Source organism: Mizuhopecten yessoensis, unplaced genomic scaffold (assembly GCF_002113885.1).
Source record: "Mizuhopecten yessoensis strain PY_sf001 unplaced genomic scaffold, ASM211388v2 scaffold10867, whole genome shotgun sequence".
Classification (NCBI taxonomy): domain Eukaryota; kingdom Metazoa; phylum Mollusca; class Bivalvia; order Pectinida; family Pectinidae; genus Mizuhopecten; species Mizuhopecten yessoensis.
Window position 1 is genome coordinate 692943 of NW_018408761.1, and position 27680 is coordinate 720622.

Here is a 27680-nt window from a genome sequence, read left to right on the forward strand (position 1 = left end):
TTTAACGGCCCATCGACGGCTGTGGTCATTTAGGGCCATGGTGATTTATTTATTCACTTTACTTTTTTAACAAACATGTGAATAGCGAAGATAAAATCAGATAAAATGGTTCATTTTAAAAGTATTCGCATTGTATGTGTAGATAATTAAAAATAATAAAAGGGGGTTAAAATAATAAAAGAGATAACGAATAGATGATATGGAATATGCGATATATATATAACGTCAAAAAGGATAAGGTGGGTTAAAAGACATCAGAGTCTATAAAATAGACCGATGTCTTTCAAATAGTTAAATAATGCCTTCGAATCCACGGAACTGAAAAGTGTTTTCATATCCGGGACTCGGAAGTAGTTATCACGAATGTGTTTAAAATCGGAACATTCTATTAAAAAATGCTCCACTGTAAATGGAGTGTCACATGCGTGGCATGAAGGTATATCTTCTCGTTTTAAAAGGTACGAATGAGTAGGATATGTGTGCCCAGTGCGGAGCCGAGCGAGGACAACTTCCTCTCTACGATCTTTCCGACTGGGAATAGATGTTTTAAGTTTCGGTTGTATCTTAAAAAGTTTGTTGTTGGTCTCCAGAGACCAGCGTTTCTGCCATTCATTTTGAATGGCTGTACGAATAGTAGGTTTAAAATCTGTGTATGGTAGTTTGATATTTGTTTGTTCGAGATTCAATGCATTTTTTGCTTCCCTGTCAGCAAATTCGTTGCCTTTTATTCCGACATGGCTCGGAATCCATAGTAAAGTTATTTTTAGACTTTTTTAATATACGAGATATTCGAAGAGCAAGTTGTTGCAAATTGATATTGTGCTACATGTCCATTGTATATCTTTGTAATGAGTGAAGTGTATAAGTATCTGTAATTACAAAATGTATTATACAATTGCAAGGTAATTCATTTATGTTGATGGAATCGATGACTACGCACGAATTTATAAATCGGAGAACTATCATACTAGTGTTTGTCGATGTATTCACTCTACTAAAATCTACCACTGTTACAGTTGTATTTCATAAAAAAAAATCAATTTCTAAGTCGTAGATATTTTTTCAAACCTAAGTAAGAAGAACGAGACAAAAATGTTATATTTGCTTAACTGAACCTACAGAAAATTGAAGTGTCGCTTCTATTTGTCATTCACAAAAGTGTTTGAAAATACTTTTTGTTGGTGGTTTGGTGCTGTTCTCTGATCAGTCATGCCAAAACTTAGGACAGGAATATAATTCATCAGTTCATCAGGCATAGTCCTGAAAGTGTTTTATGTTATTTAAAGGGGCTGGTCGGGGAAAAAATGTCATATTTGCTAAAATGGCATACACATGTTTAAAATACTTTCTTATGAAATAAACCGATTCAATTTTTGCTGAAATTCACTCCCTAAGAGTAAAAATTATAATTATATTAAAGAAATCCTAAATTGTCACCTGACAGTCTAAAACCCTCAATTGACCCAGATCAGTGATGTAATTTTACCGCATTCGCGTTATCAACACGGCCAAATGTAAACATCGCGGCGAAAAAAAAAGATGCATGCAAAAGTCATGACAGGCACGAGGTATCAAAACCGTTATATGTAACAACAACATATAGGTAGGAATACTACACTTGCATCATACATGACCCTTGAAAACAATTATTTACGTATAGTATTGCTGTCTTGTTCGCTAGGTTAGTCCGACATGGCTGATAGACGGCGTGCTATTGTGGTTATAATCACTGCCTCACTTTCGAAACAACCACGTGACATATATAAATAGATCTGCTCTAAATTTACGCGGGTCTTCCCCGATATTTTAGTGGTCAAAACTGGACATTGCAAGCAGAACTCGACCATCATATTGCCATGGTATAACTTTTGGAAGGCCAAAGAACGCATTTAGACTCATTTATTTTGTATTTTTTCCCCGACCAGCCCCTTTAAAACGAACAAGTTTGTGTCGTGTAAACTAAATACCCTTTTATCATACGTATACTCTAGGTAGTAGAAATGTCACTTTAGATTATTTCTCTACAATTATTATATGATTGCCTTAATTTGTATTGCACGGTGTATCATATATTCAAATGCATGCCATGTATACATATTATGTAATGAATGATAAAATAAGTTTTGTATTTACCTCAAACGAAAAAGAAGTAGATCCAGATACAAGGAATGATGGATTGGTTGATTTTGAGATAATCAATCATTTAAGTGAATAACCTTTCCCATTTTCATGTATGTATTTACTTGATTTATTTTAATAACGAATTATTTGATATTTGGATTGAATAAAATCTGTAATTTGTGCCTAAATCTAGCAACGTTAGGAGTCCCTTCTTTTTTCTTCCGGTATTTCTAGCCACGTGTATGCCTACTACTAGAGTTATTGTGAAGCAATATGATGTAGCTTTGTTTTTGTATAAATCATAGATATTTATATCAGTCAAACAAAAGACTTTCAGGACTTAAATAAACGTTCAATAAAGATAGTGTTTATACAAGTAAGATTGATTTCCGGATTCTTCTTTGAAAAATCAAGAATATACCTGCTATAGTTATTGAACATTTAAGCTTCCAAAATGTCAACAAATTATACAATAAAAAGAAAAAAATATATACGTAAACATTTTTATTGACATGTTCATTCGTGACATTTAAAGTGTCTGTACAAGAGTATCACAATCTCTCACTTTTTATCAAAACATGCATCCAATATACATTGTTGTAATATTCATCTCTTTCGTACCGATGAAAACAGCTTTCATTTTAGTCGCTGCACTGCAACTTTAAATATTATTTAAAAACTATAGTCACGCTGAAAATCTTCTTCTCACAATTCGTATAGCACTGACTGCTCTCTTTGAAAGGAATTTAACTTGTTTTAAATTCAAACACATTAAAATTCTGCACCTAGTCACAAGAAAAAGCTGGACACAACCATTCAAACTCATTTTTTTGAATATTTTTTCTCCACATGTGGCCAATATTATTGGAATCGACTATCTTTCCAGATTGCCGACTACTGGTAAAAAAATATTTTGAAAAATCTGTCAAAATGAAACAAAACTTTAACTTAATGATATGTAACGACGACGTTCTTTACGTTTGCTACTTTAACAAATTTTATAAAAAAAAAACGTGTTCATTAAAGAAAAATAAACCAACACTAATGACAATATACATTACCAATGTCCGAACTAAAATTGCCTTATCACACGGTGATATATTAAACATTGTTGGTGATTTTACGACAGTATAGTAGAACCTTCGTTATCAGATATTTGGCAAGTCTTCTATAAATATAAAACATGTGCTAGTTTACATTTGATAAATGTTCCCTTTTCAAATCATACAAACACGCAAATCAACAAAAACAAAACAAGAAGAACACAACATTGAAAAAGTACATGACAATGCGTTTCTTAAAACAATTTTGCATCAGTTGAATTTCGGCAATGCGAAGGCTAAAATCTAAAATATATGCATGCATTAGATGCGGATTTCTGTGGATGAAATACTGATTATTTCTTTCACGTTTATTATAAGTTGAATAAAATGCCATTTTTAAATGAAGTCTACACAAATACCTTCAGAACAGACATGTAGTCAACTTTCATTTTGTCCTGATTATGTACAAGTAAAATTAGGACATACCAAATACATTGAAGTTGGCAGGCCATGTTTTCTATTTAAGGATTGATTGGAATCATTGGAAAAATCACCTGCGATTATATTTGTTGTTGATTCATGAAAGATTGTAATCATTTTTGGTAGCCTAATTATCGCTAAAAAACGTATGTAGATTTCAATGCATATTTTTTTGTCTACTTTTAATAATAATGAACGAAAATACTCATTTACATTTGCATAGCATGCATATCCTGCTAAAATAATTAATATGCACAAAAAAACCCCACCAACAACTGCACAACCGATAATAGAAGAATCATCATAGCGATTGCTATGTAACGCTTATGTGTTGTCACAGTTACAAATGTTATCCAATATATTGTATTGTAATTTTTCATGATAGAATATAAAACTCGACCGATGGTATTCCAGGATTTATCATAAAATAACGAAAAATCAATTATATCTATGTCTATAATACATATGTATTTCTATTCATATCAAAACTTCTCCCAAACAAACCATCTTTGTGACTATTTTGACCACATCGAAACTGTTATTTCGAGTTTGTAGCATTACAATGAATCCAGGTTAACACAGCAAACACTTAAAAAACTCTTTCTACATAAATGTACTTTGTCCTGTGAGAACATATGATAACCATCAATAACATTGATACATTGAATTATACATACATTCGCATGGATTACACATATATTTCTTAATGATTATTCATTCTAAATTCTATTTAGAATTAACATGCACACAAGTTTGCTATTCCACTTTGCACACTTACTACATTCCTGGCAGCTCTAAGTCTTTAATGCATACATTTTATGTATTTTTTTGCTATACAATTTTTCATGATGTAGTTATTGAAAAGAAAAAAATATATACAAGATTCACAAACTACACTTTGCTAAAACATGACATAATAAAGTGAACAAAACAAAAGACGCAGTATGAATCTATCACACTCAAATATACCATATGCATAATAACGAAAAACAAACAGATCTGTATAAAATGAAGCCTATTAGGAATGAGAGATCAAAAAAATTCTCTTGAGTTATTTGCATTCGGTTAAAAACTATTGCAATGTCAAAACCACGGCACACACTTTACAATCTTCTGCGTGAATTCGGTTCACGGTATACAGCCACTATTATCATCGATTTCACCGTACTATTGGTAAAAAACAGTTATTGGTGAAAAACAGTTATTTGTCAATTTTCATAAAGACTATGGAATGTCCGGGATGCACTTTTTCGATATGTGGAGCAACCTCTCCCATACCGAGAGGTACAACATCTGGACAATACGGGCATTTAAATACCCGCATTAGCCCTAAGCCTACCATGTTTCGTCCATCCTTACTTAAAGTAGGTTGAATTGGTGCGGCCACTTCCTTAGTGGGTAAAACGTTTGGCACAGCCTGGTTTATAGCACTGCGTGGAGTGTAAGGCCTCGGCACACCCCTTGAATGTCTCGGGGTCCGAGTATACGGAGGAGGCCTATTCATCAAAGCCCGATGTTGTCTTGGAGCTCTTGCCATGGGTATTCTGTTCATCTGTTGTTGCAGCTGCATCTGTTGGCGGAATCTCGCCTGAAATGCGAGCGGCGACATGTTCCGCATCACCATAGGTGTCATCTGCTGTTGAACAACCTGAGGACGAATTTGTTGAGCAGCAGGACGAAGATTGAAAATTTGGAATGCATCCGGTGGAAGATCATCTCCCTCATCAATATTGTTCTTCGGTTGACTAGGAGGGGCAGGAGATTTGCTTAAGTCTAAAGGAGCATATCCATCTCCTTTCCTGTTGACCGGAGCCATAGGGCCAGGACTGTGGTTAAAGTCTTGGTAAGGTGACACTCTCAAGTTGCCAGCTGGGCGTTGCTGTTGAATATGTAATGGTACTGATGGGACACGAAGAACAGGTCGTGCAGTCGACATCTGACTAGCTGAGCTTGCTACGACTTTTCTTTCAAGTGAAGGAACAACATTGGCGGTTGACAGATGTTGACTCTGTTGATGAGAAATAACTCTTTGATTGACATGCGAATAGGATGGACTTCCAACAGTATTTCCTGATGTTTGACTAGCGTATGCTTTCATTACATTCCCTTGATTTTGCATGCGTGATGCATTTCCATCAGAGGGGAAACGGAGCAAAGGTGGCGGAGCTCTCATCAAAGGAGGAGGTACAGTGGAAGTTTGAGCCATTTTTGGAAGTGCTGACCCATGCCGATTACGTGGAATATTAAACTGTTGATAATTTTGATGTTCAAATATTTCCTTTTCTGAGTGTTGTGACTGTGGTGGAATATGATGTGGTGTTGATTTGCGAAGTGATGATTTACTCTGTTGGAAATGTGCTGGTGGCGGATTTACAAACTGCGAAGGCATCCTCATGCGTGCTATTGGTGCTTTTGGGATGTTAGGTTGCATCGGTTTTGGTGGAGAAGTCATTTCGTGGACAAGTTTGTGGGACTCGCCGACAACAATCACTTCATCCTCCGTTTCATTAATCCCCTTTGAAGGAGCCTTGGCTCCCTGTTGAGACTTTTGCGCATGAGTAGGTCGACTCGGTTTCTCTTTCACCAATGATTGCACTCGTGTGAATAAATTTTCCTCTATGGCAAGCGAAAGCATTATATCTTCAGTGCATTTTTTGTGTTCGCTCTTAATGTGATGGAACACCTGAGCTTCTGTCTTTGCTTTAAAAATTTTACAATAAGGACACACATACACAAATACCTCATGATGAGCTTTGTCAAGATGGTCGTAAATAAAGTTCAGTGATGGCATATGTTTCTGACATTTCAAACATTTGTAGATGTCTTTTTCCACAACAAACCTATCCCCGACCTTCTTTGAATCTGCATCAACAGCTACTTGGATAGTCCTAAGATGCTTCTTGGCAGCGCTTGACAGAGCTACCGGAGGACTTTTCTGATCAGGTGTTTGGTGGTACTGTTTGATATGGCGATGGATCTCGGGTTCGTTGGAACCTTCATATTGTCTACAGTATGGACATAGAAATAACCTCTGTATATCTTTGTGTGTCACGCGTAAATGCTCGACCATAGCAGACAGAATGGGGGCATGAACGTTGCACTTTTCACACTTGTAAGTTGTCCCAAAACTATCTTGCTTGTCACTTTTCTTGGCCTCTTGCTGTTGTTGTTTTTGCAAGATGCGTTGCTGTTTTTGACGCTGTTCATATTGCATCTGAAGCAGAATATGTTGTGGATCTGTTTGTGGTGGATTTTGGGGCATATGCAGTTGTCCGCATTCCTTAAGTGGGTTACTGTTTAGAACAGCTTCGTGTTCAACAGCTTGAACGTTTTGAGATTTTTCTTGTGTTTGCTCCGACTGCTGATTCCATGTGTTTGCCAGGTCAGACAAACTCACAACATCTACTATCTTTAATCCCATGTCATTATTGTCAACAACAGCAGGTTCCTGTTGGAAAATGAGAGGTTGTTGGATGCCCAGTCCTGTCGCCACAAGTGGCACGCTGCAAGTAGAAAATAAAAGACATCATTACCAATTAGTTCAAAATTAATTAAGAAACAAACAAAAGGAAACAATCGTTTAAATTAAAACATGTATTTCAGAAAACTTATTTGGAAAAAAGTATACTATCAATTACACAAAAGTATCCTTATCCATACAATCTAAAACTAAACTGCTTTACCTTTTTGGCCCTGGAATGGTCTGCATGGCTGCGTAGACTATTGGGATTCCTTGGATACCGGTATTTTGATTTGCGGTCCGTTTTATACCGGACTGGTAGGATTTACCCAATTCTTCAATGCCATCAAGTTCTTCCTTTCTTGAAGAATCATCCATTTCCGCTGTCGTACTATCAGCCTCGGCACTAGTTTTCTGGACATGTGGTCTACCATGGGATTCGTGTTGATCGGTAGTGAACAAGTCATTCATCCTGTCAAAGATATTTCCTTTGTCAGCATTGCCTGCGTTCTGCTGGTTTTTTGTAACATCATAGAATTCAGGCAGGCACTTGTAAGTAACAGGTTGATTCGGATGAGCTTTTGCAAAATGATTTGGTATTCCTTCTTTGGAGCCTGGTATTGACATATTGCACAAAGTACAAGTATACTGGATATCGTTACTATGGAATGAGTGAATATGGTTCAAAATGTCCTGTTGACTTGGTGCAGAAAAATCACAGTGACTGCAGCAATAGCAACCTGTTGTACCTGAAGAAGTCTTCAACGGCGCTACAGTATCTGGTAATGAATCAATGACTGTTGTTTCTCTAGATGGTGATTGCAGAGAATTTGGTGGAGTTTGTTCCATTTCTTTGTAGAACAAGCCTTCATCTACTTTTTCTGCAGCTTCCATTCTCGCGTCAAGATCTGGATGTACACTGCGCATGTGAAGAAATGTGAGTCCTCGTGACTGGAATACTTCATTACAATGCACACACCGGAACGGAATGTTCTTCATATGTACATAAATATGTGACTCCATGACACGTTTGGTTTCTGATACAAATCCACATGAATTGTGTGTGCACTGAAAGACTATCGTATTATCTTGACTATTGTTGACAGGTTGCGTTTGTTTTGAAAGTGCATTTTCCTCGTCGGTAATTGTTTCGAAAGAAAACGTATGATTGTTGGTTTTAGAATTCTTTTGCTTTCTGCTTGCTTTAACTTTGTGTTCATAGCCTTGATTATGATAAAACTCCACATAGCTTTTTTCAAAACTGCTTTTCCCATTATCAGTTTTCTTAGCAGCTGTACCAGCAGAATCGGTTCCCTCAAGAAATAAACCCGTATTAGGTAATCCTTTTTCAGACGGCATTCCTTTCCTTGCTGTACGTCGCTTTTTGACGGTAAACTTCATACCCTTCTTTGACCGTGGTTTTGGCTTTGCTATTATGTTTTGTTTGATTTTCAGGCGAAGTGGTGGAACTGTTTGTGTCTCGTCTCCATTGAAAAAAGGATTGGACACGATTTCTGCTGTCAATTGTGCACTATATGTGACGCATCGTGCCTGTTTTCTTGCAGATGGCTTTCTCTTTTTCTTGGCCGGTTTGTTTTCATCTACTTTGTTGCTACTTTTACCGTCATCGTCGCTCTTTAGTAACACATCTTCAAACTGTTTTGGTTCCTCGTCGGATAGTTTTGGCACTACTTCAGTTTCTGCTTCATGTGTTTCTTCATGGATGCTACTTTCTGTACTTTCTTCTGAAAGAGTTGTTTCTGTGTCTGCAATAGTTTCCCATTCCTCCATCACAGAACCAGACTCTACACTGTATGAGCTGTTGGTCATTTTCAGATATTTAACAAAGTCTATTAGTACAACCGAACATGCCTTACACTCCGCATGTTCAGAAACAATACTTTTCTGTTCACGCTCTTCATCAATTTGTACTGCATTTTTTATATCTTCAGGTTTTTCTTCCGGGACTTTCACCTCATCATTATCTTCTTCTTTTTCAAGGTTTTCTTCTGTAATATGTTCTACTACTTTAGCTTTCTCTTCTTTTTTTCGCTCCTCTTTGCATTTCTCCATGTTTTCGTTTTCTATTTTCTTTATCTTTTCTCTCATCTTCTTCTGCTTTTCTTCACGTTTCATTGCCTTCTGAGTTTGCTCCAATATGTACTGTCTTTCCTCCTGACTCTGACGCATAGCAATTATTTCAAGCGGTGACCTTGATGCCTTTTGTCTTAACTGGAATTCTCGTTTAACGCCAAGTTTCTTTTCACTGTCAACTTTCGCATCTGTGCGATCATCATCTGACAAAGGACTCAATTTTCCAGTTTTTCCATCAGAATCATCCTTCTTCTTGCAGGAATCTTCGGTATACTGTGGTACAGAATTGTACATGTCAACCTCTTTACTCTCTAATGAAATATCCAAGTTTTCGTTTCGGTCTACTTCTTTACAGTTGGTTTCGTGCTCTTCAGTTGCAGAGGTTTCCATAGGAAAGACTTCTGATTCAGTTTTAGTATCATCAACTATCTCTTGGTCTCTCACTGTTATTTTTAGAGATTCACAGCTCTCCCCCACGACTGTCTTTGTTTGATTCAATTCAATACTAGCACTTTCAGTTTCAATTTCCTTTAGGTTGCTTGCTAATGTTGTCCGATTTGAAGGATCATCCATATCCGCATGTTTTTTCATTTGATCGATTCTATTGGCACACGGAGCCAAATGTTGGTCATCAATTGCAGATTGCTTGCACGTGTTATGAACGATGTCCTTCGCATCTGAAGACGTAATTTGCTGTTCTTGTTCATTTTTTTCAGAAACAGGAGAACTCTCACATGTTGGTGATTGAATAACAGTCACAGAAACTAACACAGTGTCTTCTTGTGTTGAGATATCGGTTTCCGTAGCGGTAGCATTGGTTTCTGAATCTTGAGTAGCTTTGTTTAATTCACAGTTTGAGATAATACTTTCAGTCAATGATGCATCTTTCACCTTTTTTTCCTTGATCAGTAAATTATCCTTATCTGAAACACAGTCTTTAATAAATGAATCTGCATCCGACAAACCACTATCTTCGACGCATTTCACAGAAGCTACATATTCAACAGAATTCAAAGATTCCTCGGTTTTTGAGGTGATATCAGACTTTGTGACTGTTGTTTCTGTTTTTGAAATGTCCTCCTCTGGAGGAACTACATTTTCCTTCGTATCAATCGATAAATGCATTGATTTAACAACACTTTCAACAGAAGACTTATTTTCAATGTCCAATGGAACTTCTTGTTTGAAAGTAGATTGAATGTCTTTGTCACAAGTGTATTTCTCATTAGTAGAACTTACTTCATCCTTAAACAGAATATCTGCTTTCAAATTGCTCTCATGCCCATGTAGAGAATCATTGGAAATTAATTTCTGTGGCAGATCAACACTTTTCCGCATGAAAACTAATCCTCCTGGTCCAATGATTTGAAGTCCTGTTCTTGGAATAGCCACATCGTTTCTCTTCCGTAGCATATTTCGTGCTCGCTCTTGAGCACATTTCGGACCTAACAATTTTGTTTTTTTTCCAATTTTGATTGGCTCAGAGGAGGAAACTATGGGCTTTACTCTTGGTGGTCTACCACGTTTCTTTGGTTGTGCTGGAACAATGTTAATATTTTGCAATGCTGTATTCGGATCATTTGTTGATGATACAGGTACAATATTTGTCATTGACGGTAAAGTGTTTTTGTCGTCGGTCAGAATTGATTTCTTACCACCCGGTTTCTTAGACGTGTCTGATGTAACTTTTGTGATACCTGTTACACTGGTACATTCTTCTTCTGAGTCATCCAATTTTGTCAAGTTCTTTTGAATGCCTTCTGAATAGTCACTATCTATATCGGATTGATGGTCCTCGTCTTGTCGAAGTTTCTTCCTAAGTAAGTTTTCATCCAACAACTCAAATCCTCCACTCAAAGTTCTTTTTCTTGGTTTTCGATGTGCCTGAACTAGACTTGCTTTCATTCCTTTGCTCTTCCTTGTCATAAGACTGTCTTGACTTCTCAACAACTTAGCAGGTCCCAACATAATACCTGCCCTATTCATTTGTTTCATTTTCTTTTTTACAGACACAGAGCTAACACTAGAGCCCACACTTTCGGTTTCCACTTCAGAGTCTACTCTACTATCAGAATCTGCGGAATCATCCAACGATGTGCTGTCTACATTTTTCTTAATAAAGTTTCCAAGTAGGGATTTTTTATACAGTTTTTGGTTGAGATTTGTCCAAGACTGCACTTTATCCACACTTTCTGCTGTTTTCTTATTTTTAACAGAACCATCGAGCAATGAATCTATTATTGGTTCGGTCTTTTTCTTTGGTGGCCTTCCCCGTTTGCGTGGCACAGCTACAGGTGCACATGCGGACTCAGCCAAATCACTTGACAATTCATCTTTTCCTTTTCCTGTCTTTTTTGTTACACTTTTGTTTTCCTGTTGATGAATCCCAACTTTTTGTGGTAATCTGCTCTCGTTAGTCACTGACGCTGTGTCCCCATTAATGACTGTGTTAGTAGATTCATCACTGTCTGCTGTGTTTTTCCCTCTTGTATTTGAAAAAGTACAGGAAGATGGAACTTTACTTGAAGAATATTTCTTTCGCAAAACAGCCTTCACAAGTGATGTCCTTGCATCATATTTCAAGGTCGTTCCTTGCTTACCTGCATCAGCTATTTTCTTGCCAATGCCTCTAGCTAATTTCACCCCAGTCTGGTTGAACTTCCATTTTACAGGAGCACCAGTCTCATCCCGACTTAGATTGTCCAGGAAATTGACAATCTGTCTGTACCCAGTGGAGGATTTAGCTTTGCTCCTGGTGATCAGCTTAGCCGGGATCTTTGGAATGGCCTGAAAAGAGAGTATACATTAATTAAGCAAACGTCTTTTAAGTTGATAGTTTTTTTATTTAAATTATTGTCAAATTATTTTCAGCTTTTTCCTGTAGAATAAACAATCATTATTTATATCTTATTATTTGAAGACTCTTCAAGTAGAACTGTAAAACAAATTGTATAATTAATGCATGCAAATTGTAAATACTTCCTGGTTTTTTTTTATTGGGAATATAATCTAAAGTAAAATAATTGTATTATTCAAACATGTCATGATTTGTGAGAAAAATATATTGATGATTATCATTGTAGACAAAATAGCTTCAGTATTTCCCACAAGAATGTCTAAAGAAATAAGGTAACTATACCCTACTCAGTAAAAAGAGGGTCCCCTGAAACTCTAAGTGGTAAAAAAGAAATATATATTCACTTATTTTTGAAAGTCATTCTGTACTTGGCTTTATCTTATTGAAATACTTGAATTGTGAAAGTGTATACATGTTGCATAGGTGAAGATGGAAATTGAACATTGTATTTCATAGTATGGGTAGTGTAAATATCTTTTAAAAGTTATCATTTGGTATGGTGAATTTACCAAATCTACCATAAGATGTGACTAGTACTGTTTGTTGGATATGATGTTTGCCAGTTCAGTTTTTTCCTCCGTTAGCTTTAACATTGCACTGATATGCCATTCTTTTGAAGCAAAAATTCTTGTCAAATGTTAAAGAATAATCTCGCGTGTCAGTAAAGTAAATGTCTCTGTAAAAAACTTCAAGAAATAGTGCAAATTATTTCTAAACATTTCCTTCGGGTTAGTAAGTATGGATTAAGAAAAAGAACCAATGAGTGTTTCTATGTGACGTTTCAATGACTAGTACAGTATGTCACCTTCATCAGACAAATGACCAGTGAAGCGTATGAATCAATATTGATTTTGCTAGGCTGTGTGCGTATGTACATTTAGTTGTTATATATGTACCAAAATCAAATGACTTTATTCAGCTTCACTTCCTTTAACATAACATGGTGAAGATATTTGAGATACACGGCTACAAATCCTGCCCCCCCCCCCATCTGATCCCCTTCTTTCGGCACTAGAACATCAAGTTGCATTCAAAATTGTATATAGTATTTATAGAAATATTGTCAATTTACAGATGAAAAAACAATGCTGCACAGATTTGGATTAAAAGGTATAGTTACAGTTTTCAAAACATACAGTCTGATAATCCATCCCACATGATCAGAACATTCATTTAATAGCACCATTTGTTGTGTCCTAATTAAATCTTCTTTCTAATTGTAAATTACTGTTTATCTGTATCCCAATGGTTTGGTTTGGCTTTATTGGGTAAGCATCAATAACAGCTAAGGTTATTTGGGACTTGTCTCCATGTGGGTAATTTATGCATATTGTGTAGGAGGGAGTTAATTAGTGTATTTGCCTCCCTGTGATAGATTTAGATACTTCTGATACTTTCAACATACAACTTACTAGATATTTTTTAAATGTCAGTTGCTAAACTTAACAAACTATCCTTATGAATTCATACATATACATGTAGTGTTTTAATTTTTCAGGGGTCACAACTGTAATTTTCTTCTTGGAACAAATATGTGGGTTGGCATGTTGTCCAAGGTTAGTTTTGTCCATGTTATCTCTAGCTATTTCAGTTGGGTACAACACCAGACTATATTCTGTCCGCTTTTGCTACCCACAGTATTTGGTCTGTGTTAACTCAATACTAATCTAGTTCACTGAAGCTTCCATTTGCAAGTGCTTGGTCATCTGAACTTCATAAATCTAGTTAATTGTAGTTTTTACAAAAGATTTATACTGCATCAAGCCCTTGTGAGTGATAAACAGGTGTAAACATCTGTTAATCATCCATACATGGAGCTACAGTATGAAGTGTTGTATCAATCAATTCAATCTCAATTAAAATTCAGTTATAGATCATGACATCAATAAGGGATGAGTTCATTTTACTATTCCTTTGTAGAATCTAGAATTGAAAAAACCACCATATCAACAGAACTACGTTAGAGAGTATGTACACAATATCCAAATAATGTTTACATGTCTACATCTTCTTACTCGAGATGCTGATGCTGATATAGTAGGTATGCCTTCAGCATCATTACACTACACTCCTATGTTAAAAAAAAGTTTTTTGTTAATATTCACTTGTTTGCAATTTCCTGACATTATTTGAGAGCGGAGCTGAATAAACAGAGGTAAGAATTGTAAGAGAAGTTAAATGTTCTGTTTACAATCTCATCAGCATGTTGAAAACATGGATTGAAATTGAAATATGTAACTTTATTTTGACTACAGATCTAGAAGTGTTAGGATACCTACCTATTTGTGTACTATAGAAATATAGGATTTTCTCTGTGTAACTTTCACTTTTTTGTAGAAAAAAATAACAGAAAAATAACAAGAGGCCCATGGGCCTTAACAGTCACCTGAGTCCTACAGTATTTATTTTCATTGTTAAATATGTACCAATTTGAGTAAAAAATAGTTAAGTATAATGTTAACTTAACTTTGTCAGGACCATGAGCTGATCATTCCTAGACCGATTTTAAGTGAGATCGGCCTATTAGAACTTGTTTTTAAGTTTGAAATAGGTATTTACAAAATAGCGGCCATGGCAGCCAAATTGTATTTCTGATTGACCCGAAAAATAACAACACTTTGTCAGGACCATGAGGCGATCATTCCTACCAACTTTCAGTTCAATCGGCCCAGCAGAACTTGACTTTAAGTTTGAAATGTAAAATGTTAACGGACGACGACGGACGAAAACGGATAGCAATAGGTCACTTGAGCTAAAGCTCAGGTGACCTAAAAATAGAACAGATCTACTCAGATGTAGAAATCAATGTTCCCATACTCTTCACTAAATATGATCAGTCATTCACATATCTTGTACACAATGTCTTAACTTCAAAAGTAATCAAGTATGACTTTCGACCTTTTAAACTTGATTGATCTAAAATCTTTTCAGATATAAAACTTGATGTTACCATACTAGGGTGTAAATGTAAACTAAAACTGGTAAGGGGCTCCAAAAATATATTTTTAGAAATATTTTACTTCAAAAGTGGTCGTGTGACCTTTGGCAAACTCATCAGGAGTGAAACTTAGTTACCATACTACTATGGTGTAAATATATATTGGATGTATGTAATGCAAACACTTAGATCATCAGTTAATATGATACAAATACCAATTGAACTGACAATGCTGAAATATTTTGCCAAATATTACAGACTTTTATTTGATTTTGATGAAACCATTTAGGAATAATCCATCAATTAATCTTTGAAAAATTGCAAGCAAAACAGGATCTTAATTAGATACAGCACCAGAACAAAAATCCAAGGGAATGTGAATTTGAATCCTACAAACAGATATGATGTTTTTTACATGTAAATAAGACAGATATCTGAAAATATTTCATGAATGAAAAAAAAAGTTTCCAAAGTGACACCGTGTTACACACTATGTGATCTTTACAGGTGTTACACTTTGATGTTTCCATGGTGACTGTCAATCTTTGATGCTTACATGGTGACTGTCAATCTTTGATGTGTACATGGTGCCTGTGTCACACTAATGTTTACATGGTGACTGTGTAACACTTTGATGTTAACATGGTAACTGTGTCACACTTTGATGTTTATGTGGTGACTGTGTCGCACTATGATGTGTACATGATGCCTGTGTCACACTGATGTTTACATGGTGACTGTGTAACACTTTGATGTTAACATTGTAACTGTGTCACACTTTGATGTTTATGTGGTGACTGTGGCGCACTATGATGTGTACATGATGCCTGTGTCACACTGATGTTTACATGGTGACTGTGTAACCCTTTGATGTTTACATGGTAACTGTGTCACACTTTGATGTTTATGTGGTGACTGTGGCGCACTATGATGTGTACATGATGCCTGTGTTACACTGATGTTTACATGGTGACTGTGTAACACTATGATGTTAACATGTTGCCTGTGTCACACTGATGTTTACATGGTGACTGTGTAACACTTTGATGTTTACATGGTAACTGTGTCACACTATGTTTACATAGTGCCTGTGTCACTCTTTGATGTTTACATGGTAACTGTGTCACACTTTGATGTTAACATGGTGACTGTGTCACACTGATGTTTACATGGTAACTGTATCACACTATGCTGTTTACATGGTGCCTGTGTCACACTTTTGATGTTTAAATGGTGCCTGTGTCACACTTTTGATGTTAACATGGTGACTGTGTCAAACTTTGATGTTAACATGGTGCCTGTGTCACACTTTGATGTTAACATGCTGACTCTGTCACATTTTGTATTTTACATGGTGACATTCTGTGTCACACTGATGATAACATTATTACAGTCTGTGTCACTGTGATGTTTACGAGTTAAAGTAGGTGTTACACCTATGTTTATATGGTGACAGTATGTATCACACTGATGTTTCCATGGCAAGTCTTTGTCCCACTGATTATTACATGATGAAAGTTTGTGTCACAGCAACAGTCTGTCACACTGGTGTTCACATGGCAAGTCTATGTCACACTGGTGTTTACATGGTGACAGTCTGTGTCACACTGGTGTATTCATGGTGACAGTTTGCGTCACATTGATGTTTAGATGGTGAAAGACTAGTCCATACTATGATGTTTACATAGTGACAGTCTTTGTCACACTGTTTAGATATCGATGCTGACTATGTCGCACTGAATTTTCCATGGCAACAGTATAAGTGCATGTGCCTCACTGTGGTGTTAATATGTTGACAGTCTGATATCCTTGGAAAGTACAAGATTAAGGTACTTCATATATAGAGCAGATGTATGTTCCTGACTCAGTGGTGATAGGACAAATATGCCTAATGGCAACTATCTGTTTCCTGTTTTTCAGGTGTCGTCCCTGTGAGGTAAAATCTTTGAAGAAAGCTTGGTAATAGTTACTATGGTTGACATCTCATTATGCCCTTTCTAAGCCACAAATTTGACAAAATTCCTAAACATATTTCAAATTGATTTGTTTTCACTTCAAACACATCATATCTTACATCCAAATCAATTGCATCTGATTGTAATAATAATACAGGTGTAACTAGAATCAATTATACATTGAATCTTTTATTTCCATAATAACAACTATCATATCAACAGTCCCCTGTTTGTGAACTAATGTATCTGCCATTTCAGATGAGGAATAAAACTTGTAACCATGTGACCCAAGGGAGTGCCATTCCTAAGAACAATCCGAAAATTTTAAATAGCAAAATAAATAAAGCTCATTATAAACATCTAACCTTAATGTCACTTCTTTATTGTGCTAAAAATGAAATAAGTTTAAAATGATCATATTAATTATAGCTCATATCTAAATATGATGTCATGGGTTGGGTAAGCGTTTTCCCTACACTGTTTCCAACATAATGGTATTATTTACACTGGGTAATTATACAATTATTTACCTCGGTTATGGTCAATGGAATGATTTATCAACCCGAGGAAGATTATATTTTCTGAGGTGCACATTGATATTGCAGGAATTACTCTTTTCTACCATTAGTGTATCCACAAAATGCATGGAGTGTTACTCTCAATACGCTCTCTGCACCCTTGGAATTTGTCATTTCCAAATTGAAAGCTTTTTGAGTGCCACCTTTTGACTACAAGTAGACTAGTTTGATCTTTTAATGTACATCAAAAGAATCACACAGCAACACTGGTAAAATCAACTGGCTTTGCAGTCAGGTGTCAATCAGTCGAAATATTCAGAGGGCAGTTATTAGCCTAGCTATTGGTCATTTTTTTTCTACCTGAAACTAATCAAATTGCTAACTGCATGCCTTTGATTTTGTCATGACATATATTCCTAGGGAGCAGATCTAGAGAACTTAATTGAGTATTGACCCCTGAAATTTCGAGGATGCACCATGGGCCTGTTCGTTTATGTGGAACAACCGGTTTGACCGTTTATAAATGTAACAATTTCGGGTACAAATCCTGGCGGACCTGCAAATGTTTATGCAGGCTTTGCAAGGCTTTGTCAAGGATCGCCTGAAAGCAGCATCAGATTACTAGGTCCGACCATATTTAATAAACGAACAACTGTGGTCCGACTGGTTTGACCGTTGAAACGCAAACGGCCCTAGTGAGAAATTAACATACTGTCAATTCAACCTGCTCTACTGTTTGAGTAGTTCAACTGAATTTGTAAATTTCCCAGCTGCTTCTGATCAATGTACTGAAAATGTAGTTCGTTTTTAAAACCAATTTATTTAATTTTAAACATCCACAACATGTATGTTGATCTTTTAACGCAAATAAATATGATTAACTCATTCACCCCTGAAATTTCCTAATGAACTATTCCAACCTTTGAATTGGAAGGGTTCAAATGTGTCTTCAGGGGTGAATGAGTTAAGCCTTATAAAAGAATTTCTATTTACATACAAACAGAGAACTTCAGACATATTTCACAAAAATATTAATTATTTCAATAAACTTTAACAAGGTTTCACTGCTTATTTGCCAATGAAAGAAGATCACTAACAATATGACAAGCAAACTTGTACCATTTGAACAGATATTAGTAATAATTACAGATTTTATGATGAGGTGCTGTATTAGTCTATCAGCACTTACTGAGAAAATAACACTGAGAATGATATAATAACCTAGGCATGAATGTTATTGGCAAACATTGGCAATATGGTAAATCAAATTATGATGTATTGTGTGTTTCTATTGGAAAATGCAAGAAATAAATCATTCCTTGTTTTAAAAAACAATCAATGTTTACATGTAGCATGTTTGAACATATGAAGAGGATGAGACAAATTAACAAAGGTGGACTGAAATGAGTGAATTATTTTGTTTTAACAATTTCAGTCATGATATATTCTACCAAAGATAAAAGACCAGGCTCAAAGGTCTTATTGGCTGATACGTTGCATTGTAATAAAGTTAACGTTATTTTTCAGTGTTGAGACTGAGGTAGAAATAACCATGAATATAAAGAAACAAACTTCATTTGTCATGTCACCAAAAAATCCATGGTAACAGTCTGTGAAACACTGGTGTTTTCATGATGTTTTACTGTTGGCAGTTTGTGTCACACTTAAGTTTTTATGCATTTTAAGCTATTCAAGTAAATCATTTTGGTAAACATGAGACATTATACTTTTTTGTATTTAACACAGCCAATTTTCCCACTTTATACCTACCCCTCTGGCCCCAGGGGTGGGCCCCGGGGCAAACTTACTTTCTCATGCCATCATAATTATTTCAACCAAGTTAACATTATTCTCTGCTGAAAATGGACAAAATATAGCCAAAAGGATAATTTGACCCATATAAACCTTAGTAAACTTTACCCCTATCCAAGGAGAATGGATGACCCAGGGGTAATAACATTAACATTTTTGACAAAGCACTTTGCAACCTATCGTCAGTATCAATCATGAAGACCTTTCCATCAATGAATTGTATTAGATTCTAGTTCATCTGAGTCTGAATTTGAAGAAGATTTTGTATGTATTGGTGAATTGGGTCCCCACGCTAGCTCCTCCCGAGGTAGGAACGGGAACCACAATTTTACAGTTTGAAATCTTCTTTCACCAAGATGATGTTTTGTCCGACAAATTAGGCTGCAGTACGAATACAGCATAAGCTTAGAATGGTCCTTCAGACAAGGTGAACTAATAAAAGAGATCAATGATATTTGAAATTGACAGAGATTGACAGACATTTCTCCAGACAAATTGACTTACATAGAAGCAAATGTCGTTACTATTTTTTGGACCATCCATAACGACTGAAATATGTAAGATTCTTCTTTAGATTAGTCAATGAAAAGAATATTTTGTAGGTAATGTACATATCACTTGGGCTAAGAATTAAGGTAGACTTTCAATCATGCTTTCATGTATTCATTATTCAGTCTACCATAGGATTCCTGTTATAAAAAAAAATATAAATTATATATATCCTTAAACAAATGTTTTACATGTGCTAATCAACTTCTAATTTTTTTTATAACTCATTCGATTTTTCATTTATATAAACAGTGAAAACAAACAAAGTACTGCATATAGGCTATATCAGAATTTGTTACTGTATTTAGAGTTTTTTATATCTCAATGCAAGACTTGTGCTAAAAAAAATCATTTAATCAACTTACCGGGCAACTGGAAAACTTATGATCAGACTGTTTGAGCTATAGCAAATTTATCTTTGACTATTTTTTTTTAATTTATTTTTGTAAATTAATCCAGCTTCATCCACAGCAAAGGTATGAGTTCTAAGCTTGAACATTTTTTGATCAATTAATATCAAACTTTGACAATGTCACAATATCAATTTACTGATCTGAAACAATCCTACTTCTAAGGCAATTACCAGATGATAATGATTGAGAGAATCAAATTATTTCAAATTAAACACTGTCAATACTATATAATTAAAGGAACTTTCAAGCAACACTCCTTTTGAGAAATATTTAAAAGAAGAACAACATTATCCTTTGGTAATCAAGAGTGTATCAACTTCCTAATTAAGGCCTGATAATCAACCCTATTCTAAACTAAAATGTTTTTTTTTCACTATTTGTCAAGATCAGTTCCCGCAACAACAACAAAACGGTCCTAATTTTCTTAGAAAAAGGGTACTTTTTAATTATAATAAGAGTTAACATCTTTAACGCAATAAAAATAAAAATAATGCATTCTACTTATAATTCATCACATTTGTAAATGATTATTTCCTGATTTATCTCGGGGTCCTTTTAACACAATTCACTGATAAATCCACAGAATTCTTCACAGATCTGTCTTACTGTGGTTTTTCATACATATAATAACTGTCCCTTAACTTCATTTGGGATATAAATGTCATGTGGTACTACCATCGTTGACCAGGTACATGATGTAGTGGCCATTAGCCCAGTTGGTTAGGAGACAGTATAATGATAAGAGGACCAGGGTTCGAATCCTGGTGTGGCCTCATTGCATTTTAATACACAGAACACTGTTGTCGATTTTGTTTTGGTTTATTCATCATGTCTTCTTCAAATTTTCAGAAATGATTTATCAAAGCTATATATATACTAGCATGCTGTGTAAAAAGTTTCCATTCGTAGTTAGTTTTTGGTAGTGATTTTTCCATTCGTAGTTAGTTTTTGGCAGTGGTAGAGGGATCACTAAAAGGACAATGGCATTACTTTTTTTCTTCTTTATTGTAGTGTAGGTTATTGATAAAAAAAAACTTCGTCTTTTTATGGCAAACATCATGAACCCAAAGTTCAAATTTCAAATGTCAGAATACTTATTTCATAATTTATTGAGACAGTCCATATTGAAAACACTGATACAGTTACTCACACATAAATGTTAAATAATTTTTCGACATTGAATCCGGACTGTTACAATTCCATTTCCCCGAGGCCTGGGGCTATATGTGTTGTGTGGTTGAGCTACTGAAAAATTTCAATATTTAGTATGAAAATATCAGTCTGGCTAGAAGAACTTAAAATCAACCTGCAGGAGAGTATCTTATACAAATATAACATTGTATACCCATAATGGAACTGAATGTATTAAATGTCATTCAATTTTGGAATAAAGTTATAAATTCTTACATTACTCCAAACCAATAATTCTTTGATACAGTGCGACTAGCAGAAAACTGTACTACTGTTACAGGTATGTGACTGAAGTAAATAGAAAGAGTCTAAGAGACTATAATAGTGAAAAGACATCAGATTTATTCTTATTTTCTGTGGTCACTTTATCATAAAAATTATAGAAAATTTTCCTTGATTAAGAAATCATACATATGTGCCAGTTAACTTTAGTGTTTCCCAGTGTATATTTCAGTAAATGTGGTGAATATTGCTTTGAGATTGTGAAGAATAGAGTTAAAATATGACTGGGATTTATACTCCGTTTGGGGGACATATTTAACAATGTGCATTGTCAACATAAAAGAATGCTTAGGATTATGATATCAATTTAAGTTATCTTTGTAATGTTAATGAATTTTTCCTGTTCTTTCGAAAGTAACTAATGCTCTTTGACTGGTGTATTTACATTAATAAAAAAGTTGCCCCTTTTTTTTCACAAGAAAATATTCACAGATGAAAATGTAATCAAGTCTTTTCACGACAAAGTGAAAAATACCAACTGATTCATAACTTAAAGTATACTTAATTTAAATGTTGGGTCTGATTATTAATATTATACCAGACAGACAATATCTTTCATACTGTAGTGACTTTTAATCAGTGATGACTGGTGGAATGTTTAATCATGTTTTCTAACTTAGGTTAGGTGATATTATATAAGTTTTATTGTCTTTTGCATTTTTATAGATTATATATATATGAGAGTTAGGTAAAATGAAAACACATTATCATGAGTGAAGGACATTTAAACTCTGAATGTCTGTATTGTCTAAAAGTTTTTTTGTTTCACTCACAACACAACTTCATATTTCAACTAGAAACAAGCTGAGACAGAACCTGTTGTTTAGATTTGTGTTCACTGCTGTAGATATCTCATTAGATCAAAATAAAGATTTTTCCAGTAAACCAAAAAATGAAATTATCACTTATCATAATGATTATGTCATAACTTGACGAAGGGACCAGCCGGTCTTGAAATGTTGCAACACGTAGGTTGTCTCAAAGCGGTTCACAAACTATTATCCGTGGTTATAGGGCCTTTGCAACCGGCCAATATCTTTCTCAACTCCCTGGGGAGAATACAGCCGGTGCTGCCATTTTTGCCCTAACAGCTAGCATTCAACAACTCTAGCACTGCCCAACCATGTACTCATTTACAGCTGAGTAGACTGGAACAAGCAGAGTTAAGTATTTTGCTCAAAGATACAACACAGAGCCGTGCCTTGACTCGAACCTGCAACCCTTCGGTCATGAGCCCAGCGTCCTACCACTAGACTACTGTGCATGATTAATATTAAGTTAAACTTTGATATGAAATAAGTACTTTTTAAAGCTTGCTGCAATCAGACATGAGGTCTATAGAAATATTCATTTTTTGGAATCGGTTGGACTTTCATTATGTACAAGCAGTGAATTATGGATAAAAGGTCACCAAATTTGTCTTACAGATATATGCCCAATAATTGAAAAGTTTGTAAATCATGTTTGTCAACCATGTTTGTCAACTCTACACCTCAATTCAATGTGAAAAATCATCTAATAACACAAATAAAAGTGTATGTCTATGAGTCAATTGTCATTTCAAAAACCATATTGGTAGATGAGTGCTTAGTTAAAACATGAAAACTGCATAATGAATAAACTGAATTTATAGTACAATAATTGCGAAACAAGTTATATCAACTTTTACTAATCACCCTTGTTGGCCTAGATGGTAGGGCACAGGGGGTCTTAATGCAGGGATAATCCTGGAGGGGGCCATTGACCCCTCAAAACTGAAATTGACCCCTCCATGTTCCAATTTTCTATTAATTTTACATAGAATGACCTCTCTTAATTTTCATATTGATTAAAAATTGCTGAAATGGCTCACTACTCTCAAATTACAGGATTTTCCCTGTTAATGTGCAAGGAAACTGCAGTACCCGGTGGAATCCCATAAGGTCGGGCAGGTGACCCCATACCTTTTCACGTAAGATGGATGAATCACACACTGGTTGTCTTGGTGAAAGGCGAGTGCGCTATCCACCCGACCACCCTGCATGATTATTGTACATCACGAGAAAAAATATTGATAATTAAGTTAGCATTAATATTGCTTGACCAAAAGTTGATGTTTCAGATAATCACAAGAAAACCTTTTGTGTTTATTACGTTTGAAACCTTTTGTTTATAAAAAAGAAAAAAGTTAAAATTCAAGAGATTTTTTTTTATGTCTAAACAATAAAGTGATATATTTACCACTATCATAACAGATATATCACTGTTATTCTAAAGATGTTGATGTGAATAGACCAAGAAAAGTTATTTAAAATACCAATGAATATAAACGAACAAATTTATCAGTATCACCCATCTGCTTTCATACCGTTATCTAGTTATTTATAATAAGCAATTAAAGTAATTATAAATGATTTATAACAAATAATTATAAATGACTTACTTATTACTCAATCTATAACTATACATGACAGATAAATTCACCTGACCATTCATTTTTCACTTAAAACAAAGAAAAGCATAAACAAAGTATGAACACAAGGATTAGGGTTAGGAAAGGCAAAAAAAATAACAATGACATTTCAGAAAATTTAACATAAATACATAAGAACTGGCCCATGCATTTTTAATCACTGGATAATAAACACAATCTAGAAATGGTGTACCGGTAATATGACCTAAAAAAATATCACAACAGCCATGAATATAATGTACACATTTACTACAATTTTAAGCATAATTAATTAAGATTCAAAATACAGAAATTAAACATGACAACATCTATTAAAAACACAGTTATTTAAATATAATACACACAGCACAGAATCTATCGTAGGCATATTAACTGATACATAACAATACATTATTATCTTCTCTAAAATCAGCCTAAACGGAACTATTACCTTACGCAAAATCTAATAACAGCTAATTTATTATATTTCTAAACTGGGCAATGTTACAAAGATGTAGTTACAAACTGAGATTAGAAGTTTCAGACAATGTATTTATATGTTTGTGTCACATTAAGCAACACTGTTTAACTAAAGAATAAGGGCGAGCGTGCATTCGTCACACGCTGTTTGGTGTATACATGTGTATTAGACAATGTACGCGTTAGTATTTTTGTAAACTCTAAATTTACCTAAACAAGAATAACAAGTTATAAATCCAGAACGAAACGTAAATAAATCTAAAAAATAATAGCAGATCTAGTTAACACGATATCTGACAAGAAAGCAAAGCACCCCTGCACGACAAGTCGCCAACCCATGTACGGCTTATACATGTACACACACATACAACGCGCCGCTGGTTGATAACAAACTTATTCATCTAAAATGCAAGGGTATCGCTTGAACACCCGATATCACAAAACCAACAAGATAATATACGATTTGAACTGGAAAAATCAAAATCAAAACTCTCACCGTTTCATCCATTATTTTGCAATTGCTTCGTTATTCTTTCATGACTTGAAACTTTTTCTTCGTCCGCTACTCGCTGTGTCGCGAGCTGGCTTTTCAGGGAATATATCGCTAATGGCGGTCGGTTTCTGTCTGTCAGTGGAGTGTATTATAAACGGATGTGACGTCACGTTGACACTGTGGGCTTTGTGTAGGCTTCTTTCTGCAAAAACAGAGTTGCTCTCTGTAGTATCCAAACTGGTGGGCGATAAACAATCAGTGTTTTCTGTAATATTCTTTCTCTATTTGAACATTTATATGAAAAAATAGTAAATGTTATACCTATCCAAATTGAATAAACATATTCTTCATCAGGAAATTTGTATAATTAAAATTGATATACCAATTATCATATTGCATACCAACATTTTAATTTGCATCATAAAAAAGTCAGACCAAAATATGATTTGTTTCAAAATTTAATTTTTTCTGTAATTTTATAGTTAATGGACACTTCTTTACTTTAGTGGGTAAATTAAAATATTTCAACAAATAAATAGCAGAAAACGGATGGTTTTGAAGATTGGTTTCAGTTTCAAAACAATGAAATATTTAAATAAATAAATAAAGCAATTTAAGAAAATGTAAGTTTTACTGGGAAAAAAATAGATAGAAGAACTGTGATAACACAAAGTAATGCAACACTGTTTCGTTAGCGTCCTGCTCGACACAAATATGTTTACCGTATAATATAATATGACGTGTGTATTGTTTGTGCATAAGTGTCATTGTTGGACGATTTAAAACTGTAAAGCTGAATTCAACTTTCAGCAGCATATATAGATGTCTAAATGTAAATTAACTATTTTTTAAAGAGGCGAGCGATATAATGAATGACAGGTAACATTTATATTTGCTTCGCCGTTACGATCAGGCGTAGAATGTATTTTCTTGGCGATTTTATTACCCAGCTTTAATTGTGATATCGATTATATATTTTGACGGAAATGACTGAAACATTATGAACATAATTGTATTCGATGAAGCTAGGTTTGGTGTGTACAGCGTTGAATATTTTAACGTGTTGTGATTTATATCTATTATGTATCGCGTTAAAATATCTAATAACTTGTGTTTTATCTTTTAAATCTTCTTTATGATTTTCTTTATTGTGCGATTTCTCTTGAAATCAAATTGCTTTCAGTTGGTATTCATAGGCAATGTGAATGCCAACTAAAAATTACAAATGTTGATTTTTTCTGTTCTAGCAGGAATTGACATCGTGAATACTTACCATTTTTAAAATTGTAAATCTTATAATAATTAAATCAGTCTGAAAATAACATTCAACATTCAGTGCAAATTAGTGTATGCTTGTTCAATTAATCGAACAGCCATCTCCAAGGAAGAGTCAGGGGTATCCAACGTAACAATTATGACGTCAAAATATTTATGACATCAACATTTTGGGTCATGACATTCATAGCTGATCTGAAAGCCATCTGAATTTGGTAGGATTATATACAGGCAATGTCACACAGTGATAAATATATGATAAAGCGTACAATCTTGTGATTTATATTTGAATTCTTCCAATCATATTTGAAAAGTCTTATGACTCATATTCGAAAATATGTAATATATCCGGATATTCAATGTGATGCATTTTCGAAATTCTGTTAGTTGTATCCTAAAAATCTTCTAATTCGTTCTGAAATGTGTTGAGTTATGTTTCATGGGATATCTGACGTAATGACTTTTCTCCTACAACCAATACAAGTTTCATCAACCGAAGTCAAATTCATTTATTCACTTTAAGCTTTTCACCTCATCACTAAACATATAACAATACATTGGTAGACAGGGCAATAATGCAATAGAGAATGGACAGAATAAAATAACATACAGTTTTACATTATACCATGCATTTTTTTAATCGAGTAGCATCATATATATATTTTACTTAACATAGTTTATTCTTTTAGGTTAGTTGCACTTAATAGTCGAATCAACTTGAAAATTGATGTTTTTTTTCAGTAATACCTTTTTACACGTCTCGAACTTAAAACTTGTTAAATTGGACAAATTTACCAAAAATTGTATTCATCTTCAATATCTTCAGAGTTACAGACTCTGTGGAGACAGTTATTTTTGTTACACCTCAAGTGCATTTCTAGCTATTTGATTGGTTGGGAGAAAATTAAACAAAAATCTCTGTCACCCTCCGAAAGTACATTGGTTTTAAGGGGTGCGGGTGATATTGCCATGAGACAGTGAAAAATATCACATGCGCAAAAAATGTGCGTGCACCGCTTCGTTTCCCCACCGTGATGGTCACAAGAACGTTTGACGGCAATAGCCAATTTCATCAAGCGCCGTTGCGATAGCGATTGTAAACAGCAGACTATCAACAAACAAGATGTCATTATCGAGGTTTGCTGCCGTTTCTGAGCTACATTGACTTTTGGTGTAACAAAATAGATATGACATTCATTAGCAGGTGACAGTGAATATTGTCAACCCTCAAAAACCCATTGTCACCCTCGGCTTCGCCTCGGGTGACAATGGTTTTCTCGGGTTGACA

At 34.8% G+C, this 27680-nt stretch overlaps 1 protein-coding gene across 1 annotated transcript; it reads right to left on the bottom strand.

The window, feature by feature from the left end:
* Window positions 1-2616: 2616 nt before the first annotated feature.
* Window positions 2617-25242, bottom strand: LOC110463149. The gene is made up of 3 exons (XM_021517537.1): window positions 25121-25242; window positions 7328-11985; window positions 2617-7147 (listed from the first exon to the last, which is right to left on the bottom strand). The coding sequence occupies exons 1-3, from the start codon at window positions 25130-25132 to the stop codon at window positions 4846-4848; spliced, it is 6972 nt and encodes a 2323-aa protein (XP_021373212.1). The 5' UTR covers window positions 25133-25242; the 3' UTR covers window positions 2617-4845.
* Window positions 25243-27680: the final 2438 nt, after the last annotated feature.